At 36.2% G+C, this 18,706-nt stretch overlaps 1 protein-coding gene across 1 annotated transcript in view; it reads right to left on the reverse strand.

Annotated features, from left to right (window-relative positions):
• CENPF (centromere protein F) overlaps positions 1–18,706 on the reverse strand; it is a 43,796-nt gene that overhangs the window by 5,735 nt on the left and 19,355 nt on the right. The window contains exons 9-16 of the mRNA XM_074820634.1: positions 17,636–17,758; positions 13,800–13,935; positions 9,160–12,605; positions 5,285–7,576; positions 4,576–4,728; positions 3,342–3,518; positions 2,426–2,587; positions 608–794 (exon numbers count right to left, since the gene is read on the reverse strand). Coding sequence (XP_074676735.1) covers positions 608–794; positions 2,426–2,587; positions 3,342–3,518; positions 4,576–4,728; positions 5,285–7,576; positions 9,160–12,605; positions 13,800–13,935; positions 17,636–17,758 — 6,676 coding nt within the window. The remainder of the gene's footprint in view (positions 1–607; positions 795–2,425; positions 2,588–3,341; positions 3,519–4,575; positions 4,729–5,284; positions 7,577–9,159; positions 12,606–13,799; positions 13,936–17,635; positions 17,759–18,706) is intronic.

The following is an 18,706-nucleotide window of genomic DNA, read 5'->3' on the forward strand; positions in this document are numbered from 1 at the left end:
ACACGTTCTATAACTGTGCAACTATTAAAAAGTGACACCATATAGCAAAATCAGTAATAAGTTAGACATAATAATGTATTTGCTAAATGGGGAACAAACATGCAAAATTTGAAAAGAATCCTTGACTAGTGCATGGGCAAACATTTTCCCTGTCATTTTGCAACTTCTCAACACTTGAGTTTGTACCCCTAACTTTCTTTAAGTATCATTTACAATTCTGTGCATCTCATGAGATGAGACAAAATATAAAGAACAAAGCAGGAGAATCAGAGGGGAAAGCTTGCTGGAAAATGATAAAAGAACTTGTATACAAACTTTTTGAAGAAAAACACTCCCCTTCTTCCTTAAGTCACCTTTAACCACAAAAATTTAATATTTAATATTTAAAATACATATTCATAATCCAGAGTTGCCTCTGATACTTTAGGAGAAAGAAGATTAAGTAGATTTGAAAATGTTTCACACATTTGCAGTTGCACTTTACACTAGTTAAGAATCATGCTCTGTATTAGGGTTGCATATGCAAAATGGACATTTTAGGGAAAGAAAGTTTTGCAAACTGCTGCACTGCCAAGAAAGCATTAAGATTGAATCTAGATTCAATTACCTTCTTCCTTATACTTCGATGTAGTTAGATTTTTCTTCTTTAACAGTTTGTCACATTCAACTAGTTGTTTCTGCAACATTTCCTTTTCCTGTTCCATCTGCTTACATGATTGCATCCACAGCTGTATTTTACTGTTGGCAAATTCATTTTCCTTCTTCAGTTGAACTATAATGTTAATATTATCAGCCTACAAAATAAGGAATGTAGTTATTACACTAGAAATATGGTTCTTACATTTAAACATTACAACATCAAACAGAAGCTCAACTGGTATGCAATATTAGCTGTAAAGCCTGGGTGTAATGTATACTTGTTTGCTTCTTTCCGTACAACCTTATTACAGCAGCTCCCTTGCTGCAGGAGACATGAAAGTCCTCTTACTCGATGGGTGCATACAAGGCAATTAACTCGGCAGAAAAACAAGCCTTCAAATACCAATAAGGGAGACTTACTCTCTTCAGATACACCAGTAAGTTATGAATGTTCAGATTACTGATGTCAAGACCAGCATCCTACCTATGAGAAAACTGTATGAACTCTGAGGCAGTAGTCCTTTTTGCACCTGTTATCACTTCATTGATGTGGCATAAGAAAGTGCTGCTTTCCAGGTAACAGATTTCAAACCAATAGTCTAAATTGTCAAGTGCACTCTCCTAGTCTGAGTCTCCTTTATTCTTCTTTTTGTCCCTAATGCATCTTATTACCACAGAAGGAAGATAACCCAGGCCTGCTTTGCAGTCTGAATTCCAGTTCAAAAATATTATGCTAAGCAGCAGCAGATCATTCCTTTCCACCCACTTCCGCTCTCCTGGGCTGCTCCCTGCTCACCTGCTCTGGTACCAAGCTGTGTGTAAATACCACACAGTGAGCGTGGCTAGAAGCCTTGTACGCTACATTTACACTACCATGGGTACTGGTTTTTGTCACTGGCACATATCCTATAGTACTATATCATTGGACTGCTGGTATTAAACAAATTAACACCACAGTGGAGGGCCCTATGGAATAAAGAACTGTTGAGCAAGATGAACATATTGAAATTCAGTGTTTACTTGCAAGTAAACTGAATTGACTATGTTTCTTCAAGAGAGCACTTAAAGAGATACTCATTCCTGAAGTGGGAATACAGAATTGGAGCCAGCAATCACAGACAGAAGCAGGACCAAAAAAAAGTAGATGAGAAATTAAAAAAGGGAAATTAATACAGAAATTCACTTATATAGACAATTAAACTTCACCTGTGCTACTAGAAAGCAAACAAAACACATCCAGAACTGTTCCCAGCTACCAGTTGTTCACAGTATGTGGAGCTCATGTTCTATCTTCGCTGAGAACAGTTCTGTTGTTTAGAGAATTACACTAGTTAATAATTGTAATGAGAATTCTGTGTAAGTTGGAATTGATGAACTCTCATGAGTCAAGAGCAATGTATCAAGACTAATGCTTAAGACAGAACATGGTATCTTTTATCATCAAAGTAATTCACAAACAGCAAATAGAGGAACTCCAAAGTCTCTTTGAGTGTATTCTAACCACGTTATAACCCAGTTGCAATGTTCAGTGTAGACAATAGACCGCTGTGTTTAGTATCATATAAACCAATTCTAGGTGATCTCAGTCGTGGCATATGTAACAGAAATTTTTCTAATGTAGATCAATGTTTCCTTCATGCTCCATATTCTCATTAGTGAAACAAAGGCTGTATCAAAGTCAAGCCAAAGCTCCATCTGGAGTACTGGTTCCCAATCCTAAGTTTATTTTACTACACAGTGCCTTAGGTCTCATGTAATTGGCAATGCTTACATATTTTTTTCTTACCTTAGTTTTTAGGAGTTCTCCTAAGGTTTGATTAGCTTCCTTAAGGGAATTATTCAGTTGTTCTTTATTTGACTTCAAATTCTCAATTTCCAATTTCTGTGAGCTGATAAAGTGCTCCAGTGAATTCATCTTATCTTGACAGGCCTCAATTTCTACTTCATTCTAGAGAACAAAAATGTGCCTAATTACTACGATACTTAAAAGGACATTGAGTTGTATTTTAAAGATGTACTTCAGAGCATATCACAGCCCACAGGAACTCCACAGCAAATTTGCTTGGTGTGTTTTAAGGAGTTTAAAACTGAAAGAGCAATTTGTCTCAAGTATACATTTTGAATACCAGAATCTTGCCTCTAAGTAGTCTGCCATTAGAAGGCCCTTATATTTTACTATAACTTGCTCTTAAATTTACTTTATATTCACAAGACTTAAAATTATTAAGAAATAATTATAAGTAAATTGTTTGCCTGTGTCCTACTGGCTACAAACCCATATTCATACAGATATTTCTGCAGAAAAGATGATGGCTCTTTGTATACTGCATGGCTGAAAAATGCATTTCCAACAAATTTGCCCTTATATCCTAAAGCAATTAATCTTTCTTCCCCATTCATACCAGAACACAACCATTACCTGGACTAAAACATACTGTTGCTTTCCCTTTTTCAAATGTACAGTCATAGATAAATTATATATACACTTAACACTGAGTTCTGAGGTAAATTCACCTTTCACTGCTTGCTATATTGAAAAAAGTTAATTTAACACTTTCTGAGTTCCATGGTAAGTATATCTAGAGTTTGGCAATATTGTTAGCAAAGACAATTTCTTTTTCAATAGGATCAGCAAAATTTTGTAAAATACATAGAATTTAATTAAAAACTCACAGCACCATTCTTCCCATTTTCTGATTTACCTTTCGGTTTGCTTCTGTCAGAGCATCCTGATGCTCTTTCTTTGCTTGAAGTAGTCTGTCTTTGTATTCTGATACTTCTCTTTTCATTTCACTTTCTTTTTCTTGTAGTTCTTTCTGGACCATCTCCAAACTCTTAGTCAGTTCATTTTTTTCTGACATAGTTAGATGCAGCTGAATCTGTAAACAGTAATAGCATATTCTTTGGTATTTAGAATTTTCCCAATGGAGAAACAGTTGACCCATTAAACTATTTGACTTTACATCTGAAACATCTTTGAATTTCCAAAAACAACTTGGTAAGAAAAAAGTATTTAACAGTGGCTAAACACACTGTAAGCAAAGAATGGAGCATCTAAACACAGAAAGCAGGAGAGGAAGCAATGGAAGGTCTTCTAAAAATAAACATTATGATCTGAGAGGTATGCCGAGCACAAGTTTGCCAACACTGTTAAATCAAGCAGCACTCCCAAAAATCAAAGCTTAACCTCTCCAAACTTTGTTCCCCTCAGAGTGACTTCAGAGGTTAAGGGTCACTTTCCTCACCCTCTTTAAGATGACAAAGCTTTCTAAGCATTTTCATTTTGATCCACTTTTATATCTCTACTTTTTGGACAGCTAGCCTGTATTTCCATATGGGATTTCTGAAAGTTGCAGAAATCTCTCTTCTTTTCCCACTCAAAATCCTCAACACTACAACAGAAACAAGGCCCTAGTTAAGAATTTATACATAATGTTAGCAGGACAGAAGACAGCTTAAGCTGGTTTAAACGCACAATATTGTTCACAAATAAGACCTACAGTCATCTAGATAGTAAAACAGCCTCTAAGAATTAAATATGCATAAATTAAAGACTCTAAAACTGTTTTTTTCTTGACTGACCTGAAAGTACTTTAACACTACTGAAACACTGAAAGTAGTTTAGTTTTAAAACAAACTTGAAAAATGTTACATTTTTCTATCCAACATCCTCAGTCTGATGATTGAATGCCTGTAGTAGAGAGAATTTCTTGGCACTGAAAGATTTCTAGACAGTTGGGTGCCAAGAAAACATAGTTTCAATAGAAGGAAGAAGGAAAAAACTATTCACTAATTATTCTGCCTCAAAAGAAACATTTGGAAGCAAGAACTTCTGATACTGTATGTTAGCACAACTCCCTTGACCAACCTCCACACATTTACTGTACTTGAGCATCTGGTCTTAAACACAGAAATACTATACATGAAGTAACTAACTTTGTTCTTTTCTGAATGCTCTTGAATAAGTTGTATTTCTTCAGCAAGCTTGTTTCTTTCTATGGTAAATTCTTCCTGTAATTTGGAAATCTTCTGTTCAGTATCACTTAGCTTCACTTGCAGCTCAGTACAACTTTCAGTCAGTTCATTTACCTGAAATTAAATTTTCAGAATTATTTTTAATACTTGTGTCATGACCTCCAAAAAAATTTTCTTATATGCAACAAGCAGTTTTTAAGATGGGTTGTTTTATTGCCGTAGCTGGTCCAACTCCAAGCAAGAGTCACAACAGGCTAATGTTGTTTTCACATGGCAAGTGTCCAATTGTTGTATCACTTTCTTTTGAGCTCTCAAAGTACTTATTCTTGATATAAAAACTCACTCACCCAATAATAATTTGTTTTTCCTCTTTTTCTTCTACAGGAAAGAGGAAACTATCCCACATTATTCAATTACTTAAACTCCTATGCTTACTTTCAAGCAACCTTCCCATTCATCCTACACAGAACAAGGCCATGCTTTCCAGCTCTGTAACATCAATGCAAACTCATGATTGCATTGAAAACATAATTTTAAAAATAGGATGTTTACTGTAAAAGTCTGAGGTCTAAATTATTTTAGGATATAATTTATTAAGGAAGTGGTAAGCCCTGAGGACACTATCCTCACTCCTAAAAAGGAAACTCTGCCCTAATGGAAATGGTATTACCTTTTTATATAAAGTGCTCTTTTCACAAAGCGTAGATTCCAGTTCCTTCTCAAGGTCCTTATAAGACACTTTTAGAACATTCAGGATATCCGGAAAGCTTTCATTATCAGAAAAGTGTTGCTCCTTCAGCTTCAACTCAACAATCAAATTCTGCAGCCTTTTTTTTTCCTGGTGCCAACATTCATGCTCATGTTGCATGTGTGCCAGCTGTAAAGACAGCTCCTCTGTTTCTTTCACCTGCTTTTGAAAAGCACTGTTTTCCTGCACCTTTTCATCAAGTTTTTGTTTACAATCCATCAATTCTTGAACAAGTACATGCCTCATTTGATCCAATTTGATATTTTTATTTTTTATTTCCTGACATTCCTGTAATAGCATTGTTTTATCTTGCTCAAGACAAGCCACCTGATTAATCAAGACTTGCTTTTTTGCTCTAGCATCTGCTTCCTCCTTGCAAGAAAACTCTAATTTCGCACTTATATCTTTGAGGTCAGATTTCAGCAATACCACAATATTTTCAAACTCATCCTTGATTTTTATCTTTTCCTCCTCCTTTTCTTCTAACAGTTTTGCTGTAGTTAAGTTTGAAGACTCTAGTTCAAGGATTCTTTCCTGCTTTTCTTTCAAATCTTTAGCCAAACACTCTTTTTGTGAGGTGAGGACGTCAATTTGTAAGTTAAAACATTTCAGCTTTTCAGTCATCTCTTCCATCTCTATTGTTAATGTTTCTTCCTCTGCTTTAGCAGTCTCTGACTGAATAATTGCATCTTCTAGATTTTTCTCTGACATTTCTAGTTCCCTTTCAAGCCTCTCTATTTTATCCAGAAGAGAGTCAGCTTTCCGTTCACTCTCTTTCAGCTTTTCAACAACATGGTGTTTTTTCTTCTCATCGGATTCAATTTTTACTTTCAGCTTCTCAATTCCATATCGCATTTGGTCTACTTCCTTCTGGGCTGAACTGAGTCTAGCAGCAAGTTCACCTTTTTCCATTAACAAGCCTTCCAAAGATCTGGAAAGTTTTGAGTTTTCTATTTCTGATGAACTTAATTTACTCTGCATCATTTCCAACTCTCTTATAATCAGCTCTTTCTCGTTCTTCAAATCTGCTGCTTCATTTTGGAGTTTTCCTCTTTCTAAGGTGAAAGACAGAGCATCATTTTCCAAACTTTGCAGCTTCTGCAGAAGATGATCTTTTTCCTTTGATAATTGATTTACATCAGATTTTGCAGTCTCAAGCAGCGTGGTTTGTGTCCTCACTTCACCCTCTAACCTTCTAATGAATTCAGTAGAATGCACCTTAGTTGACTCTAGCTCTTTTACTTTCTCTTGTAGCTGCTGATACTTCTGATCCAGTTCTTTTTTATTTTCAGACAAAATACTCAGTTCTTGGCCAATATGGTTTCTCTCAGCTGTGACTGAAACAATGTGCTGTTGAAAGCTTTTCAGGTTAACCTCCCTCTCCCTTTCTAATGGCTGACATTTTGCCTGAAGCATTTCAATATCATGCTCTACGAACAAGGTATGGTTCTCAATATTAACTTGCTCAGATTTTGGACTCTTCTGTTCATTTTCAGATGCAAGAAATTGTTCATGACACTCTCTCTTGGTCATTTCTATATCATCCAATGTGTCTGCTGCATTAGACAATCTAACTGCATATAACTCCAGCTCAGACTTTATGTTCTCAGGCTCTTTCTCTAACGAGACTACTCTAAGAGACAATCGCTGCTTATTGACAGAGACTGATTCCAGTTGTTTATTTATGTCACAGTTCTCTTCCTTAACAACTGCAGTAGCTTCCTCCCGTTCTGCAAAAGCTGAGCTCTTCGGAATTGATTGTGCATTCTGAAAGTTCAGCTCTGAGTTCAACTGTTGAACTTTCATTAATAAATCAACGTGTTTATGGCTTTCTTGTGTCTCATAGATCAGCTTCAAATTTTCAGCAGTCTGTTGTTTCACCTCCTCCTGAAAAGTTTCAGTGGTTATTTGATTTTCACAGAAATCCCCTGCACTCAAAAACATACTACTAGTGGAAAATGACAATGCACTGGCATGGTCTGAAGGGCCGGTCATTTTTCCTGATGTATTTCCACACTCATTTTCTTCAGAAGTCTTCTCAGTATAATCTTCCATTAATCTTGCTTCAGCAGTCTCAGTTCCATTTTCACACACAGAGGTATCTCCTACAGACATTTTCTCAATGGGGATTAGTTTAGGTTTACTGCTTTTCAGAGCTGAGTTTTCAATAAGCATCCCCAATTGATAAGGACTATTGTTTTCTTGTTCAGTGTTCTGCAAGGGTTAAGAATCAATCCGTTAAGAAAAGGAAAAGAATATATACAAGAAAAAAAACAAGGTGAGGTTTTAAAGTTTTCTTAAGCTAGTAAAGCTCCTCCTCTTAAGCAAAATAAATAGATAACATCCTTCTCTACTTCAGAAGCTGCTTTCTTATGGAAAGGATTTACACTTATGTATACACACATGCATTTTTGGCCAAAAGGTTTTAAAGATACTGAGGGAGAAATTTCAGCCATATTTACTGAAAGACTAAGTGCAAAGATATCACATACCTCCATATCTTGGAAAAACGAGTGTCCACGTGACAAAGTGAAAAATTACTAGTATCACTAATGGGGGAAAGGTTTACTGCTCACCTTCTATTAGACACCAGAGAATCTTCAAGGGACACAAGCCCAAATCCTCAAACAATCCCTCTTCCAAATTACCGCTGTCTGTCAGAGCTGGGCTGAGATTTGGCGCCAACTGATGCTCTCATTTGTAACAATAAAAACAAGTAACTTTAAAACTTGAGGACTCCCAAAGAAGAACTGGGTCTGAAGGCAGCACCTGAATGACTTGTACAGAGTACTTCATCTTAAAAAAGCTCCAGCTACATATGGTAAGGAACAGTATTTCTTTCTTCAAGTGTCTATGCATCAGTATGGATGCTCTATATGCATTGCAAGCAACACATGCAAGTGAAAGATATTCTTCTCTGCAAGGAACAGTTGCTCAGTGTTGCACAGATGCCCAAAATGTAGAGCTTCAAGATGCTCTGTGAGAGCAGTGTTAAACTTTAATTTCTGAGTTTATGTTGACGAGGCACTGAAGGCCACTTGCACAGGACTTAATGGTCAAAACTGGAATTCTCACAAGCAGAAAATGCACCTGTTAGATTTTTTTTTTTTTTTTAAGGGGAATTAGGTCTCATACACATGCAAGAATTAAACTGATTTTCTCCATTCTAAGTGAAATTTTGATTCTGCCACTCCTTACAAGAAGCAGCAAAATCTAGTTCACTGGTTGCACGCCATCTACAGCACTGCAAAATACCAAAAATTTGGGACTCAGCTCTATCTCTTTTGAAGGAATTCATGAAGTGAAAATTAACTGTTCTGCTACCAGCTTGTTCTGTTCTGTTGATGGTACTGAAAGGAATTAGAGGGGTGGAAGCAGTCGTCATTTTCTTGTCCATTGGACATGGAAACATGGGAAGTGTGTGCATCTTTGACTGTGTTAAATTGGAGATCTAAGCTTGTAAGCACAATACAGATACATACAGTGCATGCACACCCACTAACACAGCAGGATCCACACTGACACAGACCTGAAGAAAACCCAAAAAAGTAACACAGAGTGTTGCACAACTCTAATAGACTAAACTTGTTGGTTTTGTCATCATTTGTAAATTTTCATGATCCCTGTGATATATAAACCAGAACTAACAGTACAGATTATTTTTCTACTTTCGCTAAAGAACAGTACTGCTTCTGTGGGACACAATTTTAAACACATTTAATTCTAAAATTTAAATTTGGCTTACTATAAATCAAAGGGTATACATAAAACTGATTTGCATGACAGCAGTTACTTACATTTTCAATATCCGTGCATAGCAGTGAATGAGAACTTAAATCAAGGACTTGTAGTTGGAGTCTTGCTGCTTCCAGCTCCAAAGACAGATTCTCAGTTTGTTTTCTTTCCGCTGCCAGTTTGCACTCCATCTCCATAGTCACATTATTCAGTTTCTGCTGCCATTCTTTCTTGTCAGATAGATTTTGCTGTTTGAGGTGATCTATTTCTTTTCTTTCAGAAAGTATAACTTTGTTCAGCTCTTGTATTTCCTCATTTTTCATATTCTCTTGAATGTGAAATTGGTCTTCGAGCACCTTGATGGCCTTCTCATATGTTTGACAGAGCATCTGAAGTTCTTCAATTCTACTCTCAAGGTTAGATTTTCTAGGAGTAATACTCCCGGGCTCTCTAACAGAGTCCAATTTGTGATCAATATGACAATTCTCAACCAAAACTTTTGTTGCATCTTCTGGAATTATTTCTGCAGAACGCTCCAGCTGATTCATTTCCTCTGTCCATTTGCATGTACCACTGTTACAAGAATCAGCCACCTCACTTACTTCTATAAAACAAGGACTTTCACAACAATCTGAGGAAGAAATCATGGACTTAGTTTCATCTAATTTCAACAGCGTGTCATTTTGCTTAGAAGATAGTGGCACTCTCACAGAATCTATAGGAGCATTGCTCAGACTTGTTGACAATTCAGAATTTTCTGCCTTCAGTATTTCAATACAAGACTGTAGCTCAGATATCTTTGAGCTCATACTGCAGTGTTGTTCATATAATTTTATATGCTCATTCTGGAAAGACAAGAGCTTCTCTCTTACTTCAGCAAAGTATATTCTAACTTCTTTGCTGGACAATTTTAAATCTTCATAGTTAGAACTGGCTCCAGTACTGCATTCTTTAAGTCTGAAGGCTGTTTCTTTATTATCAAAATACATTCTCAGATCACTGTTATCACTTTGATCCATAAATTCATCAGGAAAAATAGCTTTGTCCGCTTTTAAATTTTTATCTGCATTTATTATGTTCACTTTATCCTCTGTCACTTTATTAATACCTGTGATGCCATTGGTTTTTGAGTCTTTAAATCCAGAGGCTAATACAGTGTTCTCACTCTGCAACCTCTCACACATTTTCTCAAGCTCACTCAGATTGTTTATTGTTAACTGCAAAGAAGATGCCAGCAAAACCGAAGAATAACTTTCATCCATTCCTCTTTTGCCACAATTCTGGGAAACACTATCATAATTATACTCCAATGAGTGGCCATCTTCATCTAATACTTTAAGTGGAGAATCTGAAGTTTTCAACTCTTTAACAGACTGTAGTTCTTGCTGCAGTCTCTCTTTCTCTCTCACACTCTTCTCAAGTTCTACTTCCATGCCTTTTAAAGCAGTCTCCAGTTGCATCACTTCTAACCTGTAGTTCTCTAGGGAGAGTTCTCTGTCCTCAAAATCCATTTGAAGAAGTTCAAGTTTAACTTGGTATTTATTCAGCTCAGTGTCCTTTTCTTCCATGGACTTCCTCAACTGTTCCGAATGGAGTCTCCGTTCACAACTAACGTCACACATTAGAGGTTCACTTTTTGTTTCTAGTTCCTTCTCCAATTGCTCCTTGTCTTGAAATATGATACCACATTTCTCTTGGCTTGTATTGTGTGTTGCCCTGACATTTAACGTTTCCTGTCTTAAACCGTCGAGCTCCATAGAAGGCACATGTTGGATATTGGAAAATTCTGACTGCAGCTGCTGAAGTTCTTGAACCAAATCCTTTTTTATTTCTTCTGAGGCTATTAGTTTATGTAAGATATCTTTATTCTCACTAAATACCTGATTCTCTAGTTCTAATTTTGCTTGCTTTTCCTCAAATTCAATTCTCTGCTCTCTCAGAATGCTTATCATGTTTGCATTTTCTTTTTCCACCAATTTATACTTTGTTTGCAAAACTTTAAGCTCTGTTCTGATTTCTTCAGTTCTTGATTCAATACGTTGCCTTTCCTCCTTGTGTTTTACAGACATTTCAGAAATGATTTCTTCTCTTTCCTTTAAACTGTCAGAAATATTTTTATTTGCTTCCAGTAAAGTTATTTGGTCTTGCTCTAAAGCTCTGCTTAGATCCCTAAGGGTTGCATTTTCTTCAGTAAGTTCCTCAATTTTTCTGCTATATGAGCAAATCACTGAAGACATGTCCTCCTTCTCTGAATCCCATGTTCCAGACATGAGCTTCAGCTGTCTTACTGAATCCTCAAGTGATTTATTATTGATCTTTAAGTCCTGAAGCTCAGCTTGTCGGTTTTCTAATCTTTCATTCAGAGTTTGCAGTTGCATGTCCTTTTCCTCGAGAATAGCTAAAGTTTTTTCAACTAATTTCTGACGTGCTGAAATATCTGCTTGCAAGTTACTAATGTGCTGTTTAGTTTCTGTCACAAAGCTTTCGTGCATCTGTTCTACATTAAATAATCTTTCCTCTGTTTCACTCTTCATTTGCAGTAAGTCTTCATACTGCTGCTGCTGATTTGAATTCAGCTGCCTTTGAGCCACTAAGGAAATCTCAAGAGAAGAGATATGGTCTTGTAAAATGGCCAGATCTTTAGTTTTTCCTACTTCTAGAAGAGTAGGATATCCGTGATCCTCAGCAATGGAGTTATTTGCTGCAAGCTGCGTATTATCTAAAACAGCTTTATCCTTATCACTTTGTAAATTAACATCTTCTGTCATTTCTGAAGTACCTTTCGCTTTTACAAGACAACAGATTTTTTCATATTCACCAAGCAGGTCATGGTAACTTTGTTCCCTTTGCAGTCCTTCACTTGCTGCTAACTGTAACTTTTCTTCTAGTTCACCTACTTGGTTGGTAAGCTGGAATATTTTACAGGACATATTTTCTATCTCTTTACTGTACTTTTTATCAGAACATTCTGCTTTCCACTGAAGTTCATCAAAAGCTTTTTTTTGTTCTTCTAATTCTGCAGTTTTACATTCCAGCTTGTCTTTAAATTCTTTAATCTCTGTGCTTTTCCTGCCACTCTCAGTTTCCATCATTCTGAGTTTCTCACTATGTTCATGATTTTTCATTTGCTGACTTTGAAGGGAACTCTCCAAGTCATTAATATGAGCCAGCATACCTTCCTTTTCAGACTTAAGTTCATTTATAAGATGATCATTTTCATGTTTCCATTGAGAAAAAGCAGTAGCCTCTTTTTGCAATTCTTCACATTCTCTCTGCTTGAATCCAAGGAGCCTCTGCAAAGCTTCTGATTCTTCCTCCATTTTACTTATTTTACAGTTTTGTTCTTTAATATGATTATCTCTTTCCTTGAGCAGGTCTTGGGTAGAATCTTGTTGTTTTTCCATGTCAGCTAAAGCTATTTTCAGCTTCTCCAGTGAAAGGGAGCTCTCTTCCTTTTTAAGTTTCTCCTCCAGTAACTTCATCTCTGCTTCCTGAATAGTATTCTTATCTGTAAAAGAAAACACCATCAAATGTTTGCCAGTCAATACTGGCAATTCTACTGATAATTTTCTAGATTAAATATTACTATTTACTTTTACTATTTTCAATTCACATTCTAGTGCAAAACATTACTCTCAGGTTATATCGCTGGATAAAGGATTGTTTATTATCACCTTAGGCTATTGGACACTATGTACTCATAGACACTGTCAACTTTCCACTCTGCAGTCTGATACACGCCTGCACTCCAAGCTGTCAGTCCTTACTTCTCAGGTATAACTACCTGTTGTTTCCATGTCTCACTTTCACCAAATTCTTATATAAAAGTAGCACTACTTTTTTTTTTTTTTTTTTTTTTTTTTTTTACACACAGGACAGGTCTAATTCCAGTACGTGACCTTCTTGTGTATCAGACTTATACTCCATTTCTGCCAAAGAATGTCTAGTTATACGTGGTCATTTTCCAAATGTCACAATTGTTTCCCTGCCTTGATAGGAACAGACTAAGAACCACCAAGGATAAGTGCAGGGCAGGGGGAAGCGGGGGGAAGGCATTACATTCCACTAGCTAGTTGGTAAAGGCTGCACATTTTCTATACATTCAAAACCAAATCATCAGTTGAAAGGCGATGAAAAAGTTTGGTCATTAATTTTAAGGAGAACAGAATCAAATTCAAAAGCTTCATTATCAAATCTTACATGAAGTTTGATGGATGCACAGAAACATGCGGTACGCACAGAAACAAGTGGGAATCGGTCCCCTTTTTTTAGTCAGATCCCACAGAACTGCAAGGTATATTTCAACTCAATTCCTGAAAAACTGTGTTCTCAATTTGAAACAAACACTGCAAACAACACTCAATGACCAGTGGTTATGTAACAGTTCCCACCTCTTTTTTTAAAACACTGTGAAACACAAAAGAATTACAAACCAGAAGTATTCTGGTTTAAATAGATACTATGAAATTCAGTCTACTGGTAAGTTCAGTACACTTTGATTAACTTCAAAACTGTATCTTCAGGAACCATGTATGTTCATAGACAAAAATTCATTTCCATTTAGGACAAATTCGATCTTGGTTAAAAACACTGATCATATTCCACCTTTTTGCTTAATTCACAATGAAACTTACAGGATTGCAGGGAATATACATCATTAAACATGCAACAGGAGTTCTGCAAATTTAAATCCATAACTCACTTTTCATTTCTTCTGCAAAATTCTGGCTCTGCTTTAGAGACTGCTTAATCATATTTAGTTGTTCTTCAAGTTGGTGGATCTCTTGTAATTTTTTTTCAAGTTGACAGTCAAGAAGGTTTTTCTCCTGCTTCACTTCCTAAAATAAAACCAAGTAATACCATATTTCATGTGAATTTCCAAGAAGATCAAAGAATTCAGTTCATTTAAATCAAAAGAGATATTCCATTAGGTCCTATTAAGTCTTTGGGCAGCTATGCCTAGGTTCCTAAGCAGTACTTGGGAACATAAACTGAACTATTCTTAACTAGTTGACAGAATCTGAGAGATGCTGCCAGTTGACGTAGTTAGCATGCTCCTTGTTTGCACAGAGCAAACGGCTCCACATGACCTGTCCCAAACAGATCAGGACAGGACAGATCCTCCAAAATCTGAGCTGATGAAGTTAGGCTACATTCCCAAAGCAACAAATGAAACAAGTCCCTGCAATGGCATCAAAATTAACAAAAAATTTATAGATCAGATTTCACCTATCACCTCATGTAGGGACAAGTTCTCCTTCCACTGAATATCGTCATCATGGCAACACTGGTCAAATTTTATTTATAAGTGTGTACTCTTTCAAAGTGTTGTTTTGCCATTAAGAGTATTTTTTTTCAAATAAATTGAGTTTAAAAAACAAAAACCAAAACAAACACAAACAAAACTATGTAACTACATTGCATCTAGGAAGCCAAATAAAAGTCCTTTTAAGGAAACTAATCCTTTTTATCCAAACTCCTGTGCTGCTGGTCAACAGATGGCATGGAACTGGCATGGCCCAATTGGAAACAGGCCGTCAATTATTCATCCATTTACTACTAGCAGATGGGCAGCAATTCACAAAAGCCAAACTCAAGAAATGGAAAGGTCTGGATGAAAAAAATTAAAAGCTTGCTGGCATGGCAAGCTTGTTTTTGCAACAACATAAATAAATCACCCTCAGAACATGATTAAAATTGTCAATGTCACTAACAGTTAACTTCCCTTCTACTCATAGCCTTCCCTACCCACAGTTTAAAAAAAAAAAAAAAAAAAAAAATCAAAAAACAAGTCACATGAAAGTTTCAATGAAGAAAGTTTTCTAGTAATCTTAACAACAATTTTTCAAAGAAGTGTAAGTGTCCAAACTACTTGTATTCAAAGCGCCATAAGCAGACACAATAAAAGTAGATGAACTAAACAAGCCTGATCATTAGAAAATCTACGGTGATCTATGGAAAGAAAACCAAACAAATTTAAGCAATTAAAATGGCTGAAAGGTCCAATTATTTTGATTTGGTGCAAACATTCCCAATAAGCAGCACTCAGCAAAACCCCAGAACCCATCATTTAATGGGCTAAGTATCTGATAGCAACCAGACATTTACACTTTCCAAAGCTATAAGCAAAAGAATAGATTTGGTTTCAATCCAGTTATTGATTCTACTTGTACATTGTATTATTCCAGTTGGTCATTCTGCAATTGTCCCTTGAAAAAAGCAAAAACCAAACCAAAGCAAATTCCAGAACCTATATACAGGTAGCACTATTATTCTGGAGAAACTCTTCACGGGGCAGGCTTATGAGCAATTTTCCCAAGGATAGTTATGGGCTTGCTTGCACCATCAAAATGTAAACCATATGCTAAGAAGCCAGAACTGCTAAGCTAATGAGATATCACCACTGCAAAGCTTAGTAGTCCTTCGACTAAGCATATCCTGTATGTCTCACAAGTATATCTGTTTTGCAACTTTTTTTGAACACCAGGCTTATTATACAGTAAGGACTAAACGCAGCAGTAGATTAACCAGCGGAAAACAACTGTATTCTCCACTGCATAGTTAGACCATCAGTGTAAAACCACAGCAATTTCCCTTTAACAAAGGAAAAGAAATGCCAATCTCACTCTTGTTTTCTTTTGCTATAAACTCTATCTACTGTCAACAAGTCCTCCAAGACTTCGAAACAATTCAATGCAATTTTTTGCATTATACCTATTTATGAGTGAGGAAGACAAACCATGCCCTAAGTTCTGCTGACATGTACCATGCTTTCTCATGTTCAAGTCTTAAAACAGAGTACTGTAGTGTTACTGAACTCTTCAAATATTACAATCTCCCCCAGATTAAGCTTCTTTATAAATTTATTGGTCACATTCTAATACAACATCACTGTCACCAGCTGTTCCAACTGTCTGACCAAGACAAACAAATATGAAGAAAAAAATCTGACTATAGGTACAGCCTAGTAAGATAGATACAAGACTGATAGATAAAATGAAACTCTCCCAAGGATTTGCAGCAAAAAAGGTATTTCCACAGATTAGATGCTCTCTGACAATGGGATCTCAAAAAACTGTATCAGATCTAACCTCACTCCATAATTTCAAAACCAGAAGGGGCATGAGCCCACAATATCCAATATAAACTACTTTTTTTTGGTCTAAAAATATTAAAGATTACATTAAGAACATGCAGAACCTTGATGGAGGCTTTCCTCTTCTGGGATACATTGGAAGAACAAAAATTATCTTGATTAGCCTTACCACTGGAAGGCACCGGTAACATTTATTTACTAAATAGGCTTCAAGGACCACTATCTGGCATCAAGGCCAAGTGGCATGGAACAGCTTATATCTGTACCACTAATGCCTTCTATATCTTCCAAAACAGGTGGCTCTAACCAAACCACTTGCTGGGAATGGTCCCAGGCTCGTGCAAACTCCCAAACTGTGCCTGGGAACTGTATGAAAGAGTGCTAGTCAGCTGAGCCAAAGCCATGAAAAGTGCTGTTCTAACAATTAACAGTATAAATAGTCACATTCCAATAGCTGGGAATGTTCCCAGACATTGTAATCTACCAGCATCCATGTACCTAAAGCTTCACAATATACTGAAGCTGGACCAACGTTTGTGCTGATCTGAACAAAACCCACTATTTTATTTTAAATTTGTTCATAGAATTTTGACAGATAAATTTTGGGCAGAATTTATGCCGGATTATTTTATATCTGCTCATAACAACAGGCAACAAGCAAAATAAGAGAGTTTAAATAAAACAAACTGTGACATGGATTACATAGGTATTGAGCTCTCTTTTACTTCTGATTCTCCAAATAAAATATAAAATTTGCATTGAGAGGTCTATAGTGGCACAACTGTAGCAGTTTCAAGTGTAGCTTCTCTAATTGCCACCAAAGCACAACAGTATAACTGAGAAGACAAAAGAGACATTAAAGTGAAAAGATTCCTCCATGTGTGAACATGACATAGTACAGCAGCATCCAAAGACTTCTCTGAATTTATCTTCATTTGGGGGAAAGTTTTTACAGCAGTGTATATTTGCTGGACTGTGTTTCTTCTAAGAAAAATGCTTTTTTTAAAAAAAAAAGAGGATATAGTAAGTCTTTGTACAAAATTGCTGTTTGGCAGCATGCATCAAAGCAGTAGTCAATGATTCTAGAATTTACTTTTAAAATCAGACAAGCATTGATATATTTTTATTTCAGGACCAAAAGCAAGAATCTCTTGAAACAAAAACCTATGTTTGATAAAAGATAAGTCCAACATGAACTAGAACCGTATCAGCAGCATTACAGCAATGAATCCTAACCACGCAGCCAATTCCACAAATTGCCTTAATCTACACGATGTTAGTAAAGACCTCATTTTGTGTAACAACTAAGATACATTATTAAGATAATCCATAGAAGTGTTTAAAGAAAATATGCTATGTGAGTTAATGCTCAGCAGTATTAATGTCTATAGATTGCCAATTTATGCTATTAATTCTATCAACTACTCATCTGCATTGGTTACCTCAAATCTTCTTGTCAAATCAGTTTCCTTAGCCTGGGCTGCTAATAAAGCCTGCTCTGCTCTGCACAGCTTCTGGGTGAGATCACTGGTATCATTTTCCAAGCATTTTTTCACTGCCATTACCTGTAAGAATGTTGAAAATCGACATTTCATTCACAGGCATATATAACCTTCTTTTTTTAAAAAAAAAAAAAAAACTCCCAATCATGAACTCCAACCCTCTATTACAAAATGAAACTACATTATGTTACCCCACCATGAACCTAAGGTTGCTTTACTGTGGTTTAGAAAATAGCTGCTTACTGCCTTTCCACTCCTTTGCCTCTGACCAAAAAAGATGGTATGTGTCTAAAATACATATATTTCTAGACTGTCTAAGATTGGAGCTACATCACCACAATGATATCTGTAGGATACAAATGAGATTGGGAATGTAAACACCTTTTTGCTAAACTATGAGAATCAGAAAGTTAGGATCATAACTGTACTTACTGCTCCATTGACACAGATTTTAAAAAAACTGAACAGGTTTTAGCTCTTTCAAAATAGTCCAGATTTCAAAATGCTCCAGATTAAAAAGGAAGGAAATGCCATTATCAGGTCAAAAAAAAGGAAAAAAAAGTCTACTTTGAGGTCATTGGATAATAAATTAGCTTTCTTGAAGAACTAAAAGGCACGTATTTTTCTCTCTGTGAAATCAATTTCTTCATTAACCATATGCAAAAGAACGTGCATATAAAGAAACCTCCACTGAAAACATTTGACTGAAAGTATTCCCATATTTCTAAAATAAAACAAACCTGCAAGAAAGCTGTTGTCAGTTTTAGAAATGTTTCAGTTCAGCCTGCCTGCTAATGGGGCTTCTCAATATAACTTTCAAGAACTTTTGGCCCTTTTCAGCAATTCAGTAAACTCTGCTGCTTTATAGCTGCTCTCAAGAGATTTTTGAGGCTTTTAAACATTCCTCTTTTCTGGTCACCCACTCTTCAGGCTTGTGCTGCTAACTTCCTTCAAAACTGTGGGTTTGTGACAACTCATGTTGTAATAGGTAGTTGCTCCCAAAGCTGTGGA

Source organism: Strix aluco, chromosome 3 (genome assembly GCF_031877795.1).
Source record: "Strix aluco isolate bStrAlu1 chromosome 3, bStrAlu1.hap1, whole genome shotgun sequence".
Classification (NCBI taxonomy): Eukaryota; Metazoa; Chordata; class Aves; order Strigiformes; family Strigidae; genus Strix; species Strix aluco.